We start from the raw sequence: 23,252 nt of genomic DNA on the forward strand, positions 1-23,252 counted from the left end.
ACAATTGCAATAAACGGCAACTTTTGTTTTTGCAACCATTAATTTAATCTAAACCTTAAATTGACCACGAAACGAAAAGAAACAGAATGAGCTCTTGTCTCCAAACGTGGAGATGGAGAGATCCACAGTATTACCACAGAGGTTCTTGTAACTGTATCAGATGGCATTTTCAGTTCCTGGAAAATACAGAGCACTTATAAAGTCACCTATATGATGATATGGTTCCATCTAATAGAAATCCCAGAAACAAACACTTCCCATGACAAACTAATTATTTCTCTATTGACTAATTAAACAGAAACCTTTATTTGCATCTCAAAATCACCATAATTAACCATCAATGATTGATACATTGTTATGTCATCCGCTTAATTAAATAAATATTCACCAACTCAATATTTCAACTGCGTCAACCCACATTATTTTGTAACCTTAATCAAGCACACTTTCAATAATACATCTCTCTTATCTTGTTCATCCTCTTCATCCTCTTCATTAACTAGTTCTAACCACTCTCTCGATGCATCCCCATTTTTTGCAGTCACTGGTACAGGACCTCAATTGGTAGCACTGTCTTCAATTGTAGCGACATTTTTGGCATTTTCTTGTTTTGCCTACGAATGATATGGTATTGCTCTTGATAGTTACGGTTTAACGGCATCGGAAACTGTATTGGAGAGATCAAAGTTGGGGAACCATACTAACAATAGTAGCATATTCGTATTGGCTTTGCAAGAAAGTTCATATATCATCAGAAGCCCGAGATACATCGGTCTCTTACTATACTCATCTGCCTTTAATTAAGAGTAATCCTCAGTTGTAGAGTTCTTAGCACATCATATGGAACTCGTTAATCACACATAAATGGTCCGACTAGCATAATGCCGCCAAATCTCCGATTGAAGGGCCCTTCTCTATCGAGTGATCTTGTTTCGGTGCGATCGGAACTCAGCATAGAAGGGTCCAGCCAATCTCATAGCATGAATGTAGTGATACGACTACCTCTGGAAGTGCTATCGAAAGCCACAGAAGAATGGCCTTCAGGCGTTCTGAAACAGCCTGATTCACAACCACAAATCCAAAACCAAATTGTAAATAAACCCATAAAGACTAATAGTGGTAATACAAGTGTCGACGATGACGATGAAATAGAGGACGACGATGAAGATTCAGATACCATAATACGTTCTAAACACACAGTGCCGACGGTGCCCACAACATTCGAAGATGAAAGCGATAACCCATTCTCATCAGACGGAGATGATATACTTCTAGATTCTGAGTTGAATAAAGCGATCGATACGGTTTTGGGAATAAAAAAATCGAATGGGAAACTGAATAATAAAGGTATACCGACCATCACTAGCGTAGTGCCTTCAATAGAAGAAACCAATTCAAATAGAGAAAAATTCCAACCGTTGCGTTCATCTCAACGAATCAAGGACAAGGTTGCCATGTTTCAAGTAAATGAAGTTGTACCCAGTGCTCCCGTGCAAGAGACCAAAGTAAATTTCAAGACAGAACCCAAATCATTTTCCTTAGATCCATCGAGCGATGAATACAAACAAGTACCGAAGAATATACTTCCAATGATAGAAAGGGAATTAGGTGACTTAAATGACGATTTTGCTGTTGTTGATAAAATAGTGTTTTCTTTGATGGACCCGTTGGGTGCAAGCCGAATCAAGTTGCCTGTGAAATCCAACCGCTGTATACACTTTGAGTGCTTTGACTTCGAGAACTTCTGCATATTCAACAAAATACCACCAGGTATCCAGAAGGTAATCAAAAAAGATCTTTCAAAAAAGAACTATCAAAAGCTAGTTGAAGCCAAGATGAAGGATCAGAACAAGAGCAAGCCCGACAATGACTACATTACAATTATTCTGGATCCCAAAGCATACACCGCAAGATTTATCGCTCCTGTTTCTCCTATCTATAAGTGTCCTTTGTGTGACAGGGCATTCCCGTTGCACGAATTATCCATTAGCGATGCCTATAATTACTTTGTCAAAACAACACCAAAAGAAGCTCAAAGAGTTGAATTGTTAGACATGAACCGATTCAAGGTGTTGGTAGATACAAGGGCCTCCGAGGGGGTAGAAGACGAAGTGATAGTGCTATCATCAGATAGTGAGGACGAGGAAATTATAAAAGCTGGAAAGTCATCCATGTCACCAGCAAATGGTTACGAACTTTACGATATTTATGACAAATACATCTCAAATGCATTGAACGACGATGTTGAAACAGACGAAGATGATGGATTACTAGATGATGGGTTGGATGAGGAGATTGTAAGGCTAAGTAATTCCGATTATGGGAAATATACCAGAGGAGGAAGTAGCTGGGATGATCCACTCACGATTGATTAGAATTTGTAGCTTATGTATTAATAATGTACACTAATGATAATGTATTATAACAAACCGTAGGAAGATTGTAAATTCATATCTTCTCCATTTTGGTACTACAAATATGGGAGTTTCCTTGTTTTGGAAAAGTCGCCGATTACAATTCTATTAATGGTCCTCTTCTTTTATTTATACTTTCTTTTATTTCGCACATTCATTCGAAAGCTGTTCCACCTCCAGGTTCATATAGCTGCAACTATTGTCCTAGACTTTAATATATGAGTCACGTGATAAATCTACAAATCTATTTGACATATCATATTTACTATTATGAGAGGTATGCCAACGTAACACAGGCTTCAAAGAAAATTCCTCTTTCTACCGCAGAAGCTCTAAATAGAATCTTGAGGTCCCTCTACAACACGTTCATAAGAACACTGCCCCCACATCAATCCCTCTTCTACCTGGCATCTCCCATCTCCATCGGTAGCATCTGCCATGTCCTATTTATGTCCCCACATGTCTCGTTATGTCCTCAAATGTCACTCTCCTTGTTTTCCTTTTTTACAAATGTCGCTAATTGAAAAATCACTTGATTTTTTTTCTTACGTAAGCCATTATCTTATCGGAATTTATAGGGAGAAGCGTTTTCTTTGGTGGATATGTTTATTGAATGTGTTGTCTTTCTTAGAATTGCAAGTAATAGGCTCTATCCATATATAATTAGCTGTATAATGATCAGAATCGCTAGGGGAACCAGTTCGTCCGTTGGAACCGCTCTTCTCGCAAGAAATTTCGGTTCTGGAGTGACTCTGTTCAAGCCTTTTGATTTCAGCCAATTGGGAAGAGATGGCCCATCGCTAGGAGACAAGAGAGAAGGCGGGTTTAGTATAGAGAGCCTTCTCAAAAATAGGACGGTGAATGGCGCCACGGATGGTAACAACGTATCTGCTGGTCCTAACGTAGGTGCCGCTGGTGCCAAACCGGCCGGTAACAGATTTGCATCTATGTTTGAAAAAGAGAAGAAAACTCAATATGGTAATAATAAAAAGACGTCTTTTTCTGTAGCCAATAGAAATCCAGGAAGTACAAATGGATCTATGAAGAGTGCTGAGAAGAAGCCATATAATAAAGTTCAAGGAAAACCACATCATACTGGTTCTAAATCAAGACCAGAAGTAAAAACAAGACCTCATAAGAGGGTGGTCAGATTTGAATTCAAAACCGGCTCGGATCAAGCACAGGCTGCTTTGAAGGCTATCATTGCAAAGGTACATGCCTGCAATACCAACTACAAGTGCAAGTTCATCGACCAAGCAACAGGACTTGTCAAGGAACTGAACTTAGTAGATGTAGCTAACAATTCCGATCTCAGAGAGTTTGGATTGCACTTATTACCTGGCAAAGAGGGAGAATTGCCTACTATCAAAAAGGTCACTACTCGTGAGATGTTGAAAGCATACTCAGACGAATTGGCTGCCGAAAGAGAAAAAGCCCTTCTTGAGCTGGGAAGCGTTGCAGCTCAAAGAGCATTAAACCTGAGATTGAAAGCTGAGCGTAAAAAGTCTGCCGCTAAGGTGGTAACTATCTACTGGAATATAAGCTTGGGAGACTTAAAGAATCAGAAGAAAACAGAGCTTCTGAACAGGTTGTGTAAGGGCGAAGTCTTTACTATTTACATGAGAAAGAAGGGAAGAGAAATTGCAACACCTACAGAAGATGAAGATGGAGCCGAAGTGATGCATGTTCAAGATATCAGACGCTCCCTTGCTCATGATGAAGATGCTTTAAATATTGAATTGCAAAGACGTGAATTGATTACAGAAACACTTCTATCGGTATTGGACGAGTTACCTTGTACATACACAGTGGAGGGTCAGAAGGAGAACAAGCTTTCCATTACCGTAACACCAAAGCCTGAAGCAATGGAAAAAGTTACTGCATCGGGTAGCTGTGAAGAATTGTTATCCCCTAAGGAACTAAAGAAACAAAGACAACTACAGAAACAAAAGGAAAGAGAAGAAGAATTGAAGAGGAAGAAGCAGGAAAAGGAAGACAACTTGGATTCATTATATCTGTTCAAGATCGAGAACTGATTAATGATCAAGTAGTGACGAGACGATTTATGACAAAAGCATTAACCTTGTAGATAACTTATATATATATACTTAAGGTCAATTTATTCAATATACATGTATATATAAAGAAACTTATTTCATGTCTATCATGGGTAGAATTTGTCTTCGACTCTCTCACTTTCACTATTGTACATGTGCATTTCGTCTTGCTATTACTATATATGCCAAACTATACGATACTGCCATACCGGGAACTTTCAATTGAATTAGTGGCATTCATTATTCTCTCCTCAGAGTCTCTCAGTCTCTGCCTGTTGGACCTCTCTTGACGTAGTCTCTTAACCTTATAACCATAGGCATGGCCGTCGATCATTTCATCAACAATTGGATAATTGAGTAACTTCTTGACTTCATCTTGGTCTAATGTGTAGTTATTGATTAATGAACATGATCTCTGATAATAGAGCTCGTCTTCGTCAAGCATTTCCTTGTCGTAATTAATGGTTGATAAGAAAGCATCAGTCTGCAAAACTTCTGATATTATTTCAGGAACGTCAGTGCTTGTAATTAATGGTGATGCTGGCGGAGAGTTACTGCTTGGCGATGAAATAGGATATATAGCTCTCATAGACGTTCCCGTTGAGTTTACAGAAGCAGCATATTCGTTAGTACTTCTAATACTGAAGGCACTATTATTATTGGGAGGGCTTTGAGGAAAGGCGGCAATTTCCGAAGTACTTCTAAAGTTAGTGCTTTGCGGTGTAGGTGCAGTTTGATTAGGCAACCAGTGCTTATGTTTCCCGTCATTGTGGTATCTCAATCCTTGGTTTATTCTACTCATTCTACCCTTTGACGTTGGATGAGCAATCAATGCCTCCACTGAGTCAAATTGTTTGTAATCCTTGTAATAGTCACCGTAGAAGGTTAATCTGAAGTCATGGATGAGGTCCTTTATTCCAACCATGTCTTTCAATGCATATTTGAATCTCAATCTACCATATGGTATGTGAGATATTGTGAATGGACTGTATGAAAACGAGAACCAGTGTCCCAATGCAAAGCCAATTAATTCTACACAAAGTAGTCCGTTCTGAATACATACTCCGATACTGCCACCATCTTGGCCATCGAATTCGCTTCCTGGAAGGACATGGAATGCATTCAAGATGGCTAGAATGACACCTTGCCAATAAGAAGCAAAAATGATTAACTTCACACATAAGAATTTTCCTACAGGGTTGTAGGGCTTCAAGTCATTCCATAGAATCTTCCAGAAGATTGCCAAACAATACAAAGACATCGTGACACTTCCATTGTACAAGAGTGTCAACCAAAAATATAATGATTTTGCTCCCATATCATTGACGTCGTACCAGCCGAACAATTCAGCAAGAATGGTGGTGAAGCATATTATAGGCTTAAGCCATACGTATTGTAAAATTCCTCTTTTGATTCCAAGAAATGTATAAGGATCGGAGATGTCCAAAGGTGGAAGGAAATATCCAATTATTCCTGGATGACATACCGGTTCTCTTCCCGTGGTCATGATTAGCATATTTCTCTCTCCGCCCAACATATCCGTGAGTAAGGAAAAGAAGGTATAAATGACGAATGCTTCATAGACTTCTCTTATTGGTTCGATTACGAACTTGTTGAATGGCGAAGTTTGGTTAACAAGCATTGAATAGCATGAAATTGCAAATAATGGCACAATTAACTGAATCCGTAGCATCAACCGCTGCTGGAACGGTTTTCGGTAATTCCGAAGATGCAATATTATGCTACAGATGATTATAAAAGTAGACACCAAACATGAGTAGAAGCAAATGGTATTGATCCACTCGGGAAGCCGGGGCGGCACCGGAGTGGGGATTTCAGACATCGGGACGGTGTAATTCCACGTCAAACTAGCGAATTGCTCTATCAAAACTGTGAAATTTTTACTTATCTCTGATTCTACCTAAAGATCACTTGCTCGTCAAATCGCCCTGTAAATGATCACAGTGTTTACCAAGGAATGACTGAGTCTACAACCAAACAACTGTAGCTATTGCTATGATCCTTCGGCAAACGCAGCAATAATAAATGTCCTTTTCTAAGTATATTCCTCCAAACACACAACTTTTCAATGGCACCAAGAAAGAACACTTTACAACTGTTAATTTATAAAGTAGCAATAGTTAAGAAGATGTTATCATTATTTATGTTGGGTTGTGCATATGACATGCTATTAGCGACAATGTCGAAAGGGAGAGATTTTCCGTAGAAGCTTTTGGGAAGGGCTTTGGATGCAAGTGGTTGTTGCAAGATGATAGATGGAGATGGATATAAGGATAAAGTGAAGATATGGAGGAATTGGATAGTTCGCGGGTAAAATGTTGGAATAATGAAATAGGCAATTTTTTCATACTGGTACCCCTAAAATTTCACCCTTTTCAATCGAGTTTTAGTTTTAGTGGAGCTGGGAATAGGGATCTGCGATCTGTATGTTATTAGATCCATGCCGCAATGTCAAAGTTAATATCGCATGCACATGGGCCCTAAAACAGCGATATGGATTTTCATAAATGTACTGCTTGTTGAAGTGGATTTCTAGGTTATTGATAGGGACTTCTAAGTTATCAGAGGGTTTAACAAAGTGAAGTTTTAGATTAGAAAGTTCATTTCTTTAACAAACTGCCGGAAAGTAAAGCCAGTGCCAGTGTATTTAAGATTATTGTTGCACTACGTACTGCACGTCAAGGATATGACAGATTTGGAGATATTTTTTTCATAGGAATATATCGATAGCTGTTTATTCATATATATATGCTACAGTTTGCGGCTCGCTAAGGTTTTGAAATAAGGTTGGTTGGCATTAATGGAGCTTTCCTGAAAGAATTTACGGGAATCATAAACTCCACTTACTTCTTCATGTCTGTGGAGTCGAATGTCACATCCTGCATGTCGCAGAATGGTTGCTAAAATGTCGTTCTCCAAACAGAAGGAAGGTTTATAGTGGTTGCAATTATCCTCCTATAATCAGAAAATAGTATGAGAAGTAAATCCAGGACTTCAGTCCACCTGAAGGTACGGTAGGTATGGTACCAGGTAATGCAAATCGAATTTGTTGCACTACTTCAAGGACGCCATCTCATTCCTGTTAGCTCCCACCCTATCTCAAAGTTATAAATACAGGCTGGAACGAATTCTTAAAAAGAACCATGTTCAGCACGAAGAAGGACACTGTTCTTATAATAATATAGCAAGTTTCGTGAAATAAATATTTATATATAAACTGGTTATGACTCTAAAGGAGTAGTATATGGTAGCACTTTTTTTTTGTGGAGCGTATGGATCCAGTTTATACCATGGCAGTGAACTCTACTCTGTTTAGGCAACCCCTGAAGCCTTTAATTTCTTCACTCTCTCCTTTTCTTGATTTAAACGCTGTAATTCCTCCTCTGTAACCAAATGATGTGTGTGATTGAAGGCTTGGACAAACATTTGATGGCCGTTGTCCTCGTCCACAACCATGTGGCACTGTTCAATGGAGTTTAACCAATGGTCCTCGAGAATTTCGGGCATCAAAATTCTCTCTGAAGGCTCGAGATGCAACATCTTTTTAAGTAAATGGCGTGAATGTTCTGGTAACAACCTCAAAAGTCTATCTGGACCATGTGGAGTATTGCTCTTTTGACTACGGATACTACCATTTACACTTAACTCACTCATGCTATGCTGCAAGGCTTCTTCGTGGTTGTGGTTGGGGACTCCCACAAATGATCTGTAGGATGGATCTGACAACTTGGGGATCTTCCATGGGAATCTCTTGAGAATCATACAACAAAACATCACTGCAATGGACCATACATCTGCAGCACGAGGGTCGTAGCCCGGTCCTCCAGTCTCGAAAACTTCTGGAGATAAATATGGATCAGACCCAACTATTCCTCTTGCACGGTTCAATATAAAGTGGTCGTCGAGGATGATATCCGTTTCAGCTGGGGTGTATGTAACTTCCTTTCTGAATTGTACCGCAGACCCGAAGTCGATCAACTTCAAAATACCGTTTTGACTTACAACACAATTATCGAGCTTCAAATCCCTATGTGCTAAGCCATTTTCGTGAAGAAATGCTACACCACTTACTATTTGACGGAAGTAACAGAAAATTTCACTATTATCCATGAGTCCACTCATCACCAAGTTGAAAAAGTCGAATGGACAGTACTCCATGACAATGTAGTACTCCGGTTCAACTGGTACTTTGGGTGTCTTTCTCTTGGACGAGAATCTGCTGCTGCTGCTGTGAGTATCTTTAGGAGCATCATTAATTAACTCGACAGTATTAATCAAGTTCTCATGCTTTAGTAACGCTCCGATCTTGAACTCATTTTTAACCTTGCTTTTATAGTCAGATTCTTGCTCTCCTGGAAGCTTAGCTCTGAACTTCTTCACGGCGTAGATTTGTGTTGGATCTGTTTTCGACGTGACCAAGTTAACCGAACCACTGGCTCCTGAACCCAAAAGTCTACCTATAGATCCATACTTCTTGAATAGTTCGGAAGAAGAGTTTTCTGGTAATAAAGGTGGAGCTTGAGTCTTGCTCTTAGTTGATGAAACAGAAGATCTCGAGTCAGTGGGCTTCAATTTCTTAAGGAATCTTTTGAGCGAGAGATGATGACCCTTTTCCTTGGCCGGACTACTGGCTCCAGAACTAGTGTATATCATAGTTTTTGAATGAGTGCTACTAGCAGAAGAGCGATTGTCGTGGTTTGGATGAATCTGGCCTGGTTTATGCGGAGGTTGATGTTGATGTTGATGTTGATGGTCATGCTGCTGCTGTTGTGGACTTGGATGCTGCTGCTGCTGTTGTTGTTGCTGTTGTTGTTGTTGCTGTGTATATGGCTGTTGGAATGGTTCATGTCTATGACCATTGTTGTAGTTCTCCTGAGGAGCTATAATTGGTTGAGTAGATGTCGAAGTTCTAGAACTCATTCTAGGACTGTTTTGAGATCTATTCGTGCTAGAGCTGACGGAAGTCGAAGACGAGTTCATATCAAATTGGGCCCTGTTGGCCTTGTTTTGGTTATTGAGAATGGCATTGGTGATGTGAGGTGGAAAGTCATGATCAGGCGAATGGAAATGTTCTAATGAATGGTTATCTTCATTCGTTTCCAAGCTCTGGTTGGCACTATTATAAGTGTCGACGCTGTTGTCGTGGGCAAAGCTGCTGTTGGCGTTTTTCATGGAAGTCGAATGCATTGAAGACGTGCTTGTCAGAGGCGATATCGACCCTCTTGATCCTTGTGACGAACGCTTTCTAAGAAAGAACCTATGCGAAGAAGTAGACAGCATGGAAGGGACGTCTCCACTCGAAGAGGGTGATGGGTCTTCAGAATGCCTGTTAGGACTGTTCCTTAGGAACATGGACACAACGGTGGGTGGTTTTCACCAGGTGCCAAATTGATATCTGGATCAGAAGCCGAATTCCCTATACAATTGAAGCCTGAACTCAGCAACAACAAAGGGTAACTCTGGTATTTTTGGCCAGAAACTCGTGCTATGACGATTGGAGACGGGTTGGATCTCCAATGAGCGTCTTTGCGGTGGTATTTTGGTGTTGTTAGCCAGTTGTTAGCCACGATTTCTTGGGCAGACGCTTCTGTAAACCCTTCAGATTCGGCTATAGTGAAAAATCGATGTCGTCTGCAATTTCCTAATCCGGCAAAAACTCGGAGGTGACGGGGTTACGTTACCAGAGATACAGAGCCGTGGTGGGATGGTAGCAGGCAGTAGCAGAGAAGACTGAGCTGTTGAGTGTCAAAAATGTCAAAGCGAAGAAACTGGGGTACGGTGGGTACGGCGGGTACTCGAAGCAAAATGGAGATGGTGCTTATAAATCACAGGAAGAAACAAAAGTATACCGATAGTTAATAACAAATCAATAACAATAGCATGCAATGTGGAATAATATAAAATGGTGGGTTTTTGTTACCAGTCCATAATATTCCATGAATAAAAAAGAATCCTCACGGCTATAGGAAAACAATTGAAACAAAACAACAGGAATAATAAAGATAATAATTAATGAAGGTAATTAATATTTATTATTAATAAAATGGAGAATGCTCAACGGTGTTAATGGTACAATCGGATGGTACCAACGATGAGAAAGAAAGTAGGAGTATGACGGGGCGCAACCTTTGATTTGTGGAAATTCCGTGTTTCGAAGCGGAAATAGTGTTAGCAAGGGAGGTTGTAGAAATTAGGTTGTGGGATGTAGTAAGATATGGTAGATGATACTGTAGATGATACTGTAGTATAGATATAGTCAACGAATATTAAATTCTATGAAACAAATTAACAATAACTTTGTTAAAGATCAAAGAAAACGATAATATTGAAGATGTGGCTACTCACTATGGTGTATATTTTAATTATGCCAACAAAAGTCTGGCAGTGGTATGTCAGTGAGTTTCAAACCGTGTGCAAACAAACCTAGACGATTGCGCTTCGTACCGAATGGTAAGGGCTCCGGATTAAATGTTTGCTATCGGAGAGGGTTGTGGTGACAATTCTGGAACTTGTCTCCGGTGTCACTACTACTTCTACACGGAAGAGAAAAGAATAACAATAGTTATGGAATTAAAATTAAATATCGGAGGAAGAAACTTTCCAGGCACAAGTATTAAACTATGGCATTTCCTACAGCCCAGCGCCCGTCATAATACGAGAAATAACAGTTAGGCCTTTGGGACATGCCCCGAGTCCCAGCGCCTCCTCAAACAGCTGACAGTAATACCAAACCCACAAGCATTTCGTGTTTTACTCATGTCTAAAATATCTTGGGTGGGCTTCAGCCTACGGCATTAAAATGGGTTCAAAATTGCACAAGCAAACGTTAACCGTGTGCGGAAACGGCTGAGGTGTTACTGTGCAAAGAACTAGAGACTAACTGAATCGGTAGTAGATCTTTAGTTACTGTAGGTAGTACGAATTAAACAGCCGTCTACGATGTCGAATTCGAGTCCATCTGGATCCGAAGCCGTGGGGTGAAAAGTTTCAAACATGGCAATAGGCGGCTATAATCACATCTACCGAAGAGGAGTAACCCCGAACTCCACTGTTACATCACATCCCTTACGCCCTTTACGCCCTTTGCGCCTTACGGCCTAAGACCCTTTGTCTCCGATGACTACTTCACCCCAGGAGTTAAGCTTTGGAAGGACGGACAGCCGGCGGGAAAGGGTACAGCCGGTGGGATCACATGATATGGAATAAAATAGGAGTAAAGACTATATATAAGATCCATGCCGCACTATAATCTGGATATGGATTTGGGTGCAAAAGTTTATGTAGAGATTGGTGCCTTGGGAAATTTAGGGAAGGAAGGGTAGGAAGCGAATTACAGTCGAGGAGTTTGGAGTCGCTATCTTTGGTACTGGGTACCGGTATATATTCAAGGGGAGCGATGCTATTTGGCACAGCCAAGAAGAGTTGTATAATTCGAGCCATCGGAAAGACTTGGTCTGGAATTGTTATCTTTGCTTGATAATAGTGTTGTTTGACAGCTTATTTTATGTCTGCACTTTTTTTCACCATTGATTGATTCCCCTTTCCCCTTCCCCTTTGTATGGAAGCCAATATGACGTTGTATTTTCGTCTCGGTAGGAGGAATACTTCTACGTTACAGGCAATTTGTATAGTACCTTAAACCTATTCACAATGTTTTAATTATTTATTGAATATGAATCACAATGAAGAAGGAATACACAGACAAACGAAACAAACGAAAATCAAACTCTCGTATAGATAATAAGTCATATTAATTGTTCTTATAATTGCTAACCATAATTTCTTAACGGTCTTAATGCTTGACACCCTATTCACATAGATGGTCCCCAATACACATAACACGTGGTTCTGTGGACTCTTATTCGTTGCTACCGTTACTTGCACTACCTCTTATCTTGTCCCAAACACTTAATCTTCTACCATTTCCGTTACCATTAACACTGTTTTCAGCTAGAGATGATGCCACCGATCCAGTACCACTGTGATCTCCATTTTTCAACAAAGATTGAGATTCTTCATCATCAACATCGTCAGCAATGGCCGTGTTGGTGGACTCATTGCCTGTGTAGTGGTTCATGGTGAACAGATCACTTCTTGTCTTCTTCTTTTTATGCTTTCTCTTCTTCTTCTTGGAGGCAGATGAACCACTTAGCACATCGATTGCAGCATTATTCAAGTCCTCGAGATCAAGAGGCGGCTCATCGTCGCTAACATTTTCAATGATAGTTTTATGAACACCCAGAACATTAACAACTGATTCAATAATACCACCAGTACGGTAAGAACGGGCCTCTTGGTACTCAGTTACAGGCACGGGAACAGCACTCGGTATAGCCCCTTCATCGTGTGAGATTTCGTCTACGCTGATATTGATATTTCGGTCACCTTTTTTATCACTCAATTCAGAAACGTCGGTTTCTCTCTCTTCAGGTAAGAGGAAACGAGGAGGTTCAAGAACTTTCACGTCATTTCTGCTTTCCCCATGTCCTTCTTCAAAAGATGCTCTTCTGTTAGCTTCATCGATAGCTCCTTCTTCAGTAGCGTAGACAGCTCCGTATGCTGGGGGTTGTTTGTGAGGTATAGCTGAATTGACGGTATCTGGGTTCGGTCTTTTAATGGTCACGAAGGTCTTGTTGGTTTCCAATGGATTAGCAGCAGGGTTTTTTGGTTTCCAGTTCTTGGATGTCTCACCTACAACATTATTCACATTGGTGGAGCTGAGTCTAGTCACTAAATCTGGGCCCTGGCTTGGAGAACCGAAGCCCTCCATCGAATTCCTCTTACCTCTAGGAGGGGCGTTGGCATCCAATGAGTTACGCTTCGAATTTGAAGCAGATCTCTGGTATAAATTGTGTAAGTAGGATGTCAAGTTGCGCTTTGAAAGAGGGCCTGGATTCTTACGTTTGATATTCTTGTTGATGTCAATATACACATCAGACTCATCGACAATTTCTTCTCCGATAAGCTCTTCAATGACGTCTTCAAGTGTCAAAACACCAACAGCTCCAGTTTGTTCACCAGGGTGTTCACTGACAACAATCATGTGAGACTTACCTTCTTGGAAGTAGTTCAAGATATTCAAACAAGAAGTGTCAAGGGCAGTTTCTGGAAGGGTAGCAAGTGGGAAAGATGCCACAGGAAGAGCGTCTTCAGGATCATAACTGATCAAAACACGCACTAAGAGCATACCAATGAAGTTAAGTGGCTCGTTAGGCAAATAGATAGGAATACGGGAAAATCCAGCGTTGAAGATTTCTTCAACAGTCTTTTCATCCAAAAGAGTGTCTGCACTCATGGTGTATACCCTGTCCATAGGGGTCATGATAGCACTAACGGGCTTTTCCTTCAAGTCAAGGACTGCGGAAATGATTGTAACTTCATCTTGGTTAAGTCTTTCTACACCCATAGTTCTGTGCAAAGTAACAAGAGTCTTCAAACCAGACTTCTTGTAGACAGTTCCGTGATCTTCACCGAGGATGTGGTCAAGTAGTAAAGCGATAGGGTATGCAATAGGGTACATGATATACATAAGTACCAATACAAAAGGAGCGAAAAGAGCACCCACTTGTAAACCATAACGAACACAAATGGATTGAGGAATAATCTCACCAAAGACCACAATAGAAGCAGTTGAGGTGACCACGGCCGGCCAGCCTCCACCTAGACATCTGTCCAAGACAATAGGTAAAGTTTCATTGGTGATGACGTTTGACAAAAGTAAGGTAACAAGAACCCAATGTTTACCCCGTCCAATCAAAGAAAGAACCTTACGAGCGTGTTTACGTTCGTGTGGCTCTCCACTAGTAGCAATAACCTTAAGATAGACTTCGTCTTGGCCCATAAGTCCCAAGGTCAAACCAGCAAAGACACCACCAGCCAACACAAGGAAAACTGATGTGAAGAGGTTGACGTAGAACTCCTCGGCCGTCATGGATGAGGTGGATGCTCCGATATCGTTGTGGTTCAACGACACTGCTCCATGGACCCTTTTCTCGCCCGAGAAGAGGGGCAAAGCTTGCACGACCCTTGCAAGCTGGGTCATGAGGAATACGAGTTTCGTGATAGCGCTCCCGCTAGTTAGTGAGACGGCATGGTTACTTCGCGAAGGTAGTTTACTTTTAGACATATAGTCTATATGGAAAATGTTAGTAAGATTCTAAATATTTGAGCTTTGTTTGTATGGAACAACGTAGTTGGAGAGAAGAAACGGAGATGGTGTAATATTTCGGCTTGTTTGTGACTTTTTCGTGTGATCGTGTGTGAATATCGAAACATCCAACAAATTACGTCAAAACTGGTTCGTAAAAAAGTTTGACAGATGAGCGCCATAAAAGCTTGAATAGGTGGACTGATATGTGGATACCAGCGTTCTAAGGATATAGATAGAACCTAAACTCCAGCATTTGCCATGCACTTTCTACAGTTTTATTGTATGAATATAACAAAAAATGTGACGAAAACTTTTAATGGTAAAAATGATAATGTCACATCATTAACGAATTCTCAGCTAATGAACATCGGTATTCTTCAAAAATCTCTATCGAATGGCAAATTCTACCTTCTACCTTCTTTTAAGCATAATCTTGAACTCGCTGCTAGTCTCGTTGTCCATTCCCATTTTCATGGTCTTTTTCCCATTTCCATTGTCTTGTCGTGACACTCTTCTCTTCGCGATGGTACATTCTCTCCAACACGGTTTTTCTGCTACCGTGGACCTACTGGCGCTACTGTTACTATTTAAACGATATACATACGATAAACAAAGTCGGAAGCCGGGGTGGGATATTCGAGGTTATTGAAACGATTGAGGATTAATGTTAATAAACTGGGAAACGTTGGCTAAAAAATCGGGTCTCTCTCCAGAATCCAGAAAGAATCACCATACCTCTAGTTATTATTCCTTCCATGACACTGAACCATGGGGCTACTGCCAGTATTGGTTAGGTAGGGCATTGGCAGTGAGGGTAGTGTGCGGCACGAGTTGAATATATCCGGCCGTCAGTGAGAGTGTGAGAGTGTGAGACAAGCAGAGATAGAGTTGGGAACCGGGGGTCGTGGCACGAAGGTCAACTGCGGGATTGCGGTATTTAGAACCGAAGTGTGGGTAGTGGGTAGTAGTGGGTAGGTCGTGTACGAACCAGGTGTAAAATGTCGTCGGTCCTGCAGTAGTAGCGTCGCGAGTGTGGAGCAGAGGATAGTTTTGCAGTTTAAGTTCCGACGGTTGACGCAAAAAGACGTCATAGACGTTAGGGTGGGAGAGTGAGGGAGAGACGTTGAGCGAGTTGAGAGACCGTGAGAGACGGTGAAGAGAGAAGAGGTCTCTCTGAGAGACATACGTTGACGGAGACAGAGAGGAAGTGTGAGTACAAGTGGAACTAATGTTGACCGTGAAGTTGGAGAAGTGAAAGATTCAAAGAGGAGAATAGGGCCGATATACCAGTAAATGTCTGTCTTGGGATGGGGTTGCATTTATTTCCTTTACTATAGCCCAATTGAAGCCGACTGTGATAGCTTACTTACTTGATACGAGGTTTGTTAGGGGTCAATGACAAGTCGCCAGCAACTTGAAACTAAAGCAACTATAAATAAATTTCTGAAATTTTGATCTCCTCTTGGATGATAAGACCTGTCAGTCATTTTGACATGGAACAACTCCTGAAGACGATGCAGCTGGGCATCTGGGCAGTAACTAACAATAGGAGAGACGACAACTGGCCTCGGTTGACCGGTTCTAATGTTGTTATTTGTTTGTGTAAAAATCGCGTCAAGCTTTGACGTCGTCGGTGGAGAATTGTACTCTGCTTATGCCCCCTTCATGAGCACACGACATTTAACCCCAATTAGTATTAAACTATTCAAACCCACCTGTAACTGTGGGGACGGAGTGTTACGCCATATTATTAGCAAATCTTAAGCAATTGTAGCTCAAAATCCACGAAATGAAAAAATTAAGCTAACAGTTCTCTTTTTGTGTTCTTTGAAGTTGTCATTACTTTGCCTGGCGCTCCAGACTGCCTCGTAATGTCTGAGACTATGAAAACAATTTACAATGACCACTTACTTATAATGATCCTACGTAGTGATAGTATCAGCGACCTCAAATTTGTTGTTCCATGCTGTATTGTGTCAACTCGGAGATTTTGTGTTTGCGATAATTTACGCGTTTAGCTATTGCTGTTTTGTTGAATTTTTTTTTAAGATAAGAATAAGTGATTGAACTAGGAGTGAATGGGGAGTATCATTATATTTCAAATGAATGATATCATACAAATTGAAGAATTTTAGGAAACGTAACATCGTTCAATTGATCTATTCAATTTATGTTGTCAATTTTATGATTCTCCAAGAAAAATTTTCGAAATAACCTTTACAATTGTAAAATAGTTGCAAAATATGAAAAAAAATGTAAATTACCTATGTACATCATAATGCTTGTATACGTCTATAAATAACCATTAAACCTTTTACTACCACCTAGCACCCAACAAAATTGCGGCTGCGTCAGTGGGCTTCTCAACCTCGTTAAACCATGTTTTCAACAACCTATTATCACTTATGCCAAATTCGTGGCAGAAGTTCTCACTCCACTGTACTATCTCTCTCACTGCATCTACACTACTTTGGGATGAAATGTCAAAAATAGGTATCTTTCCATACTTCTCAAGCGCCGTTGATAACCACTCCTTCTCTCCAACCTCGGTGGGTGGGTTGATTTGCCCTCCTCCATTGATGCATCCGTTAGGGCATGCCATTATCTCCACATAATCACATTTCGAAGCGTCAGCTGTTTCATCTGAACCAGCAGGGGAACTAGCTTTTACGCCTATTCTAGCCCTACGACGGGCTGCCAATGGATTCACTTTTACAGAACCACTACTTGTTGCTGGCTTGTTCAGTGGCTTCAATTTACGAACCAAGTTTTGAATATTTCTGAACCCGTTGACGATCGCAGTGCTGGCTACTGTCGTATTTCCATACATCAACCTCAATTCATAAATATCAGCATTACGACCCTCTACGGATTTCAATGAGAATCCCTCTTGTTGGTAATTTATGGGGTCCTTCAATATTAAATGATTCTGGTACAACTTTAAGTAGTTGTATCCATATCCTCCAGATGCAGATCCACTATCATTAGACCATGAGTAGTCTACGAATGGCCACGACTTAGGAGCGCACTTGGCGTAAGTCTCCGTAATAGGCACGGACGAAGACAATATGACATGTGATTGTGGTGGAATTAATTGGAAGTCATCGGAATGTTGCTCTAACAAGTTAACCAACTCCTTTGCAGTTAACACACAGTCCACATCGTTTGTAGTAGTTTCACCATACTTTTCAGGTCTAGCACTTTCCAATTTCTTATCGAAACATGGCATTAAAGATAAATGGTAAATATCACTTCTGTTGACCGGTAATTCGTGAGCAGCTAAAGTCTTCAACAAGCATCCTGTAATTTGTTGTGGAGATTTAACGGTTGACATCTTAGGTATAACATATGGGTGTGTCTTTTCTGCGTATAGAACCCATCCTGGACATATAGAGGAAAGTATCGGTCCATCCAAGTTGTTTTGTTCCTTCTTTTCTATTAATATTTGAGCCTCGTTAATCAAGGACAACTTTCTTCCTAAAGATGTTCCTACGATGTATTTGAAACCCATTTGGTTTATGAATAGGTTTACAAGCAATTTATCCACCTCCTCAACAGTCAAGTTATATGCTGTAGCCAAGGAAGCTCTTGTCTGATGTGATACACTTGCCACAAATACCTTATTGCTGTTATTATTGATCTTTTCTTTTAACGCTTTTATCAACTCTTCGTGGGAGTGTTGGGCAACCAAAACTTCTTCAGCTGAAGTGATGCACCCAGAGCAAGCCAAACAGTCAGCCAATGATATTTGAGCCGGTGACAAGCTCTTCTGTTTGCCGTCTATTTTCGAGATCTCAAGGGGATTTCCTTCGCTATCAATCTGGATTTCAACCTCTCCATTTTCATTCAATGTATCATTCTCTTTGTTTGTAAGCTGGGCGGTAGGTTTAATACACACCGCTCCCGGCGAAATGAAGTCATTCAAATCGTCCGCCGATAATATAGCACTCATTACTACTATAATCGACTAATAAAAATAACCTCTTCCTAAGAGAAAGCTTAATTAAAACAAAAAGAGAATCATCAATCTTTTATTTGTAATACAATAAAGAAATTTTAATGATTCCGATAAAGGCTCACGTGATCTCTTCTAATCGGATTTTTTGTTCCTTTTTTCTCTGTTCCGTTTTAGGAACTCTGGAACAATTGGCCAATTGTAGCAAATGCGTACGTAATCAATGGGTTGCATTTTGTATGGGGGTAAATGGGTATAAAATGGGAATGTAGCTGGTGGTATTCAGCTACACATGGAAGTGGGATTATTACTTTTGAGTGGGGTACAATACACATGGCTATATTAACCCGCAATCCAGTTCTCACGAGACCACGATAAGATTTAGGTGCAAGTTTTGGTGTGGGAGGAAACATAGATGGCAGTTTTTCATTATAAACCAGATTAGAACCTATCGATGAAATCCTACGAATTATGCATTATCTGAGGATATACGATGCCAGTCACAGATCCGAATCTTGTTTGATACTTACTATACTTTAAGTTTACTTGCATAACTGGTGGTATACGAAGAATTGTGGCTGAGGGTTAATGTAGGAAGGCTCCACACAACTTCCTTTTTGTCAAATATCTATCAAGGATAAATAGCTATTGTTGCATTAGTAAATTTTATTAAATATAACCTCGCCAGTGAAGGTATCATTAACATATCATTTGTCATTAGAAAACTCCAATCAGAAATGGTTACCAACAAGAAAAAGTAAGTATCCCTATGCCAAGCTCCATTTACTAATTATACCCGAGTTGGGTTCCCACGACTTTAGAATCGTTTAGGGTTTTAGGGGCTCTGCAGTAGTGCCAGTACCTGTGATTCGTCCTACAATTCACTATTGTGGAATTTACAGCCGTAACCCTTTCTGCAAGGATGGTGAGCCTTGTGAAAATTACAATAATGAAACTACTGGAGGTTGTGTTTTCAATTATTGAGGAGCTACTGAAGGTAAAAGTGGATTTGGGGTAAGTAGATGTTGGCAATGGTGGCTGTGGGGGGTAGTTGTTTATAGAGGAAGAGACGGTACTATCTTCCATTGAGATAATGAAAACTAAACAACTCGTAAAATATTCTTTATTAAGTAGAAATATTGTTCTCTTTCATAGTAAAAGCCAATGGGCTAACTTCTGGTATCGTTTCCTGATGACCCTCTTCATAGGTTTGAAAGAAGAACACATGCCATACCTTCTTTATCCCCGATCCTAGTTCAGTGCCGACGCAAGTTAACTAATATTGTAGTCATACCCCAAAACCTTCTTGGTTCGGCTTTATCAATGTATTAATGTGAACTCCTAGAGATCATTCTTTTCCAAATTAATCTATACTTTGAAGAACCCGTGGTGTGGTATTGATTAAAATTTCTTAACTTTCGCTTATTTCCCGATTTGGAAGGTACTCTTAAATATACGAGATTTGACGTATGGATTGACTCATTAACTACTAATAAAACGGGTACTCTATCATCGGTATGGACACATTCATGAATGATCATGAATGGAAACGGAATTCCTCGGCTCCGGAATGATTTCGATTACCATTCTACTTCCCTAAGCATGCGATAAGGTGCAGAAGAGTGTGACTGAATGTTGGATTCGCACATTTTTCTGGCGATAAGGCATGACGTCATGTACAAATGAAACACTTCTGAATTCCCAATCAGTCTCGCTTCAAGCATGGTGCTGACTTCCCCATAATATCGTGCATTATCTTTCGAGACACGAAACTCACGCATACTCGGTTTTTCACTTATAGTTTTGCCGTGAAATTATTTTCATGACTTTCCCTTTCTTGAGATCTTTTGCACTAAGAAGCGAAACCGTAATTACTTCTTCTGGAATGATACACTTAGATCGAGTCTACAACACCAGCTACATGACATGTCATTCCAATGACTCAATGGCTCAATGTGCCAACGAAGTGACTACTGTATAAATTCGTATGCAGCATGCTGATTCACATATTCTATTTATTTGGAAGAAAATCCCTTAAAAAATGCTTCAAGTTATCAAGAGATAAAAAAAATCATCAAGATGCACCTGTCAACATCTACCATCTCAAATGAAAAGAAGCGAACCCCTAACACTTTTGAAACGCACAGTTTCGCCAGTATCCTCGAAAGTGCTGGCGCAAGCTCATTCGCTAGTTACAAATATGTACAAGATTCAAAGAATGTTCTAACCAGTGGCATAGAAATGCGGAAGGGAAACTCAGTACACATACCTTCTTTGCCTGATACCGTGAGCCACTTGAAATTATTGAAAGCATTCGGTACCCTAAAAAAGAAAATCACCAAGGGAAGAAATGCCCAATATAGTATTAAAGAGTGGCAGGTATTTGTAACCAAAGCGAGTAGAAGATTCATATTGTTTTTGACTGCCTTAAAGGCATTTCTTGAAGAGACTCCCTTCTCACCTAATGACGAAGTCAACCTTTTTTCAAAAGGGTTTAGCCGAAACCCATTGGTTATCGAGGAATTGAATGCATTTTTGCCACCATTAGATGTCATTATGGTATGGCACGCATTTCTATTGAACCCACGGAGCTTTTATGACAATTGCATGAGAAATGACATATTTTCATTCGCGTGCTTCCCATTGCCCTTGAAGAAGATAGCCGAATCCATTGATAACACAACATTTGAATACAATCCTCGGAAAGAACTCAAAGAAAGTTATTTGAACATTATTTTGAATTTTACCCAGGATCCCGATGACCTTCTTTACCACTTTGATTCATATTCCATGAACAGGGACTTGGTATCTATTTACTGTCCAATTTGCTCGAAAACAATTCTCCGTAATATTCCTTACACAAACGAAAATAAGACGGGCTTTGCAGATTCGGCATTTTTGTTCGAATCAAAGAATGAAGAATGCAACTGTCCGCTTCAGAAACTCATCACACATGAGGAATTGCGCAAGAGGCAACTCATTGCTGATGTAAATTCTTTCATACCATTTCCTGGAATCTATAAATACTTCTCATCCATCGTTTCAAACAGGCAGATAAGACAATTCAGAGAACCCGCAGCGGTAGGAGATAGAATAAGAGAGTCATTCAGAAATATACCCGTTGGCTTGTTATATGGTATAAAATTAGTCCTGTTAATTCAAATGGCATTAGAATCAACGAGACGCAACTTTCAATGGAAGATTATTCTCAGACAGTACTTACAAATGAATATGATAAGTCTTACTATCAAGGGGGGTTTACCCATTTCTGAGGATTTGGTTGGATGTGTCTTAAGGCAAGAAAGGTTTGTTGAAAAGATGAATGAAATAGACTGGCTCCATTCTCCAGTCATAAAAGAAAGCTTAGCTGAATCTATCATTAGATATTCTAGGTTCTTTGGATTATTATCAAGTCCCGGTTTGAAACATATGTTGGTACCGACATTGGACATTGATTTGATTTGGCATACGCACCAATTGGGAATGCATTATTATATTATTGACTGCATGCTTTCTGAAAATGGAGGATTGATTGACCATGACGATAAGGTAGAAACTTCCAGACTTGACAATTGTTTTGAAAAAACTTCACGATTATACAAGTACAAATTCAAACTGGAATATTCAATCTGTTTCTGCTCATATTGCGTCTGTGTCCGAAATAATGCACAGTCTAAAATGAAAAGATTATTCAAATCAAACAAGAGAGAAGGAGACTCTATTAGGGGAAGTCCCTTATTCACAAATTCATTGGGGTTGACTCATATTAGCATACACAATGCCATAGTGATTCCTAGTACGTATGCGCAAATGCATCGTCTGTTGGTGGAAAGGAAGTACAAGGGACAGGGGTCCAGTTCATTACCGTGGCAACAAGACCTGACGTATCCTTACAATTTTTACCCTCAACTATTTGTCATCCCACCGTTAGCTCCTATTGGTCTAGAGTCTTGCCAGCTTTATGATAATGGACTCTGCTGCAATGTGTCTGATTCTTCGACTTTTTCAACTACTCTGGGATGTGCAACTATAAACTGTGCTGGAAGCTTCCGTCCTTCTACAACACATTGTAGTGGTGGAAGCGGTAGTTGTAGAGGCACTGGTGGAGGTTGTGCAAGTACTGGTGGCGGTTGTGGTAGTAACGGCAATAGTGGAAGCTGTGGTAGCGGCGGTGATAGTGGTGGCGGAGGTAGTGATGGTGGAGGTGGAGGGGGATGTGGAGGTGGAGGCGGATGTGGTGGAGGAGGATGTGGTGGAGGATAGATTTTCCACAACATTTACATAATTCAAATTTATTTTACAATTCAAGCAAATATAATACTTTGGACCATAAACTACAGGCTCTTTCATGTTGGAATCATTTGTGCGATCTTGTTGCAAAAAGGGCCAAAATACTTGTATCAAAAATTGTTCAATTTGCAGTAAAGTCCCTCACCACAACTTAAAATTTCTTTGAGCATCTGCACACGGTTAGTCTTGCTGGTCTATTAGGATACTAAATACCATTCATTGTAGTCTATCACTCCACACTCTGCCATGAATTTCCAATAGTTGTTCCCTAAACAATACAAAAAACACGTTCCAGAAGCCTTTCCTCGCTTATTTCCCGATTTGGAAGGTGCTTCAAAAATATACGAGAAATAAAGTATCACTTG

The 23,252-nt window shown here is 40.2% G+C and overlaps 7 protein-coding genes across 7 annotated transcripts; 3 read left to right on the top strand and 4 right to left on the bottom strand. All coding sequences in view use genetic code 12, as the record gives it.

The window, feature by feature from the left end:
- Window positions 1-420: 420 nt before the first annotated feature.
- FGR3 (Fgr3p) lies at window positions 421-2,528 on the top strand. The gene has a single exon (XM_064919150.1). It carries the CDS (start codon window positions 882-884, stop codon window positions 2,373-2,375), a length of 1,494 nt encoding a protein of 497 aa, XP_064777455.1. The 5' UTR covers window positions 421-881; the 3' UTR covers window positions 2,376-2,528.
- Window positions 2,529-2,936: 408 nt separating this feature from the next.
- Window positions 2,937-4,565, top strand: RJT20DRAFT_124633 (uncharacterized protein). Its single transcript, XM_064916298.1, has one exon. It carries the CDS (start codon window positions 3,017-3,019, stop codon window positions 4,448-4,450), a length of 1,434 nt encoding a protein of 477 aa, XP_064777456.1. The 5' UTR covers window positions 2,937-3,016; the 3' UTR covers window positions 4,451-4,565.
- RJT20DRAFT_124634 (uncharacterized protein) lies at window positions 4,566-6,582 on the bottom strand. The gene has a single exon (XM_064916299.1). It carries the CDS (start codon window positions 6,312-6,314, stop codon window positions 4,662-4,664), a length of 1,653 nt encoding a protein of 550 aa, XP_064777457.1. The 5' UTR covers window positions 6,315-6,582; the 3' UTR covers window positions 4,566-4,661.
- A 1,222-nt stretch (window positions 6,583-7,804) lies between these two features.
- RJT20DRAFT_91483 (putative serine/threonine protein kinase) lies at window positions 7,805-9,145 on the bottom strand (the record flags this gene model as incomplete). The annotated part of the gene is made up of 1 exon (XM_064921376.1): window positions 7,805-9,145. One exon carries the CDS (start codon window positions 9,143-9,145, stop codon window positions 7,805-7,807), a length of 1,341 nt encoding a protein of 446 aa, XP_064777458.1.
- A 3,205-nt stretch (window positions 9,146-12,350) lies between these two features.
- Window positions 12,351-14,618, bottom strand: RJT20DRAFT_91120 (uncharacterized protein; the record flags this gene model as incomplete). The annotated part of the gene is made up of 3 exons (XM_064921360.1): window positions 12,351-12,553; window positions 12,638-12,850; window positions 12,935-14,618. 3 exons carry the CDS (start codon window positions 14,616-14,618, stop codon window positions 12,351-12,353), a joined length of 2,100 nt encoding a protein of 699 aa, XP_064777459.1.
- Window positions 14,619-16,904: 2,286 nt separating this feature from the next.
- On the bottom strand, window positions 16,905-18,702 carry NAR1 (Nar1p). Its single transcript, XM_064916300.1, has one exon. The coding sequence runs from the start codon at window positions 18,592-18,594 to the stop codon at window positions 16,960-16,962; it is 1,635 nt and encodes a 544-aa protein (XP_064777460.1). The 5' UTR covers window positions 18,595-18,702; the 3' UTR covers window positions 16,905-16,959.
- A 1,737-nt stretch (window positions 18,703-20,439) lies between these two features.
- Window positions 20,440-22,860, top strand: RJT20DRAFT_113569 (glycine-rich domain-containing protein; the record flags this gene model as incomplete). The annotated part of the gene is made up of 2 exons (XM_064915793.1): window positions 20,440-22,735; window positions 22,802-22,860. The coding sequence occupies exons 1-2, from the start codon at window positions 20,677-20,679 to the stop codon at window positions 22,858-22,860; spliced, it is 2,118 nt and encodes a 705-aa protein (XP_064777461.1). The 5' UTR covers window positions 20,440-20,676.
- Between the last annotated feature and the right edge of the window lie 392 nt (window positions 22,861-23,252).

This window comes from Scheffersomyces xylosifermentans, assembly GCF_036884685.1.
Source record: "Scheffersomyces xylosifermentans strain CBS 12540 chromosome Unknown RJT20scaffold_1, whole genome shotgun sequence".
NCBI lineage: Eukaryota > Fungi > Ascomycota > Pichiomycetes > Serinales > Debaryomycetaceae > Scheffersomyces > Scheffersomyces xylosifermentans.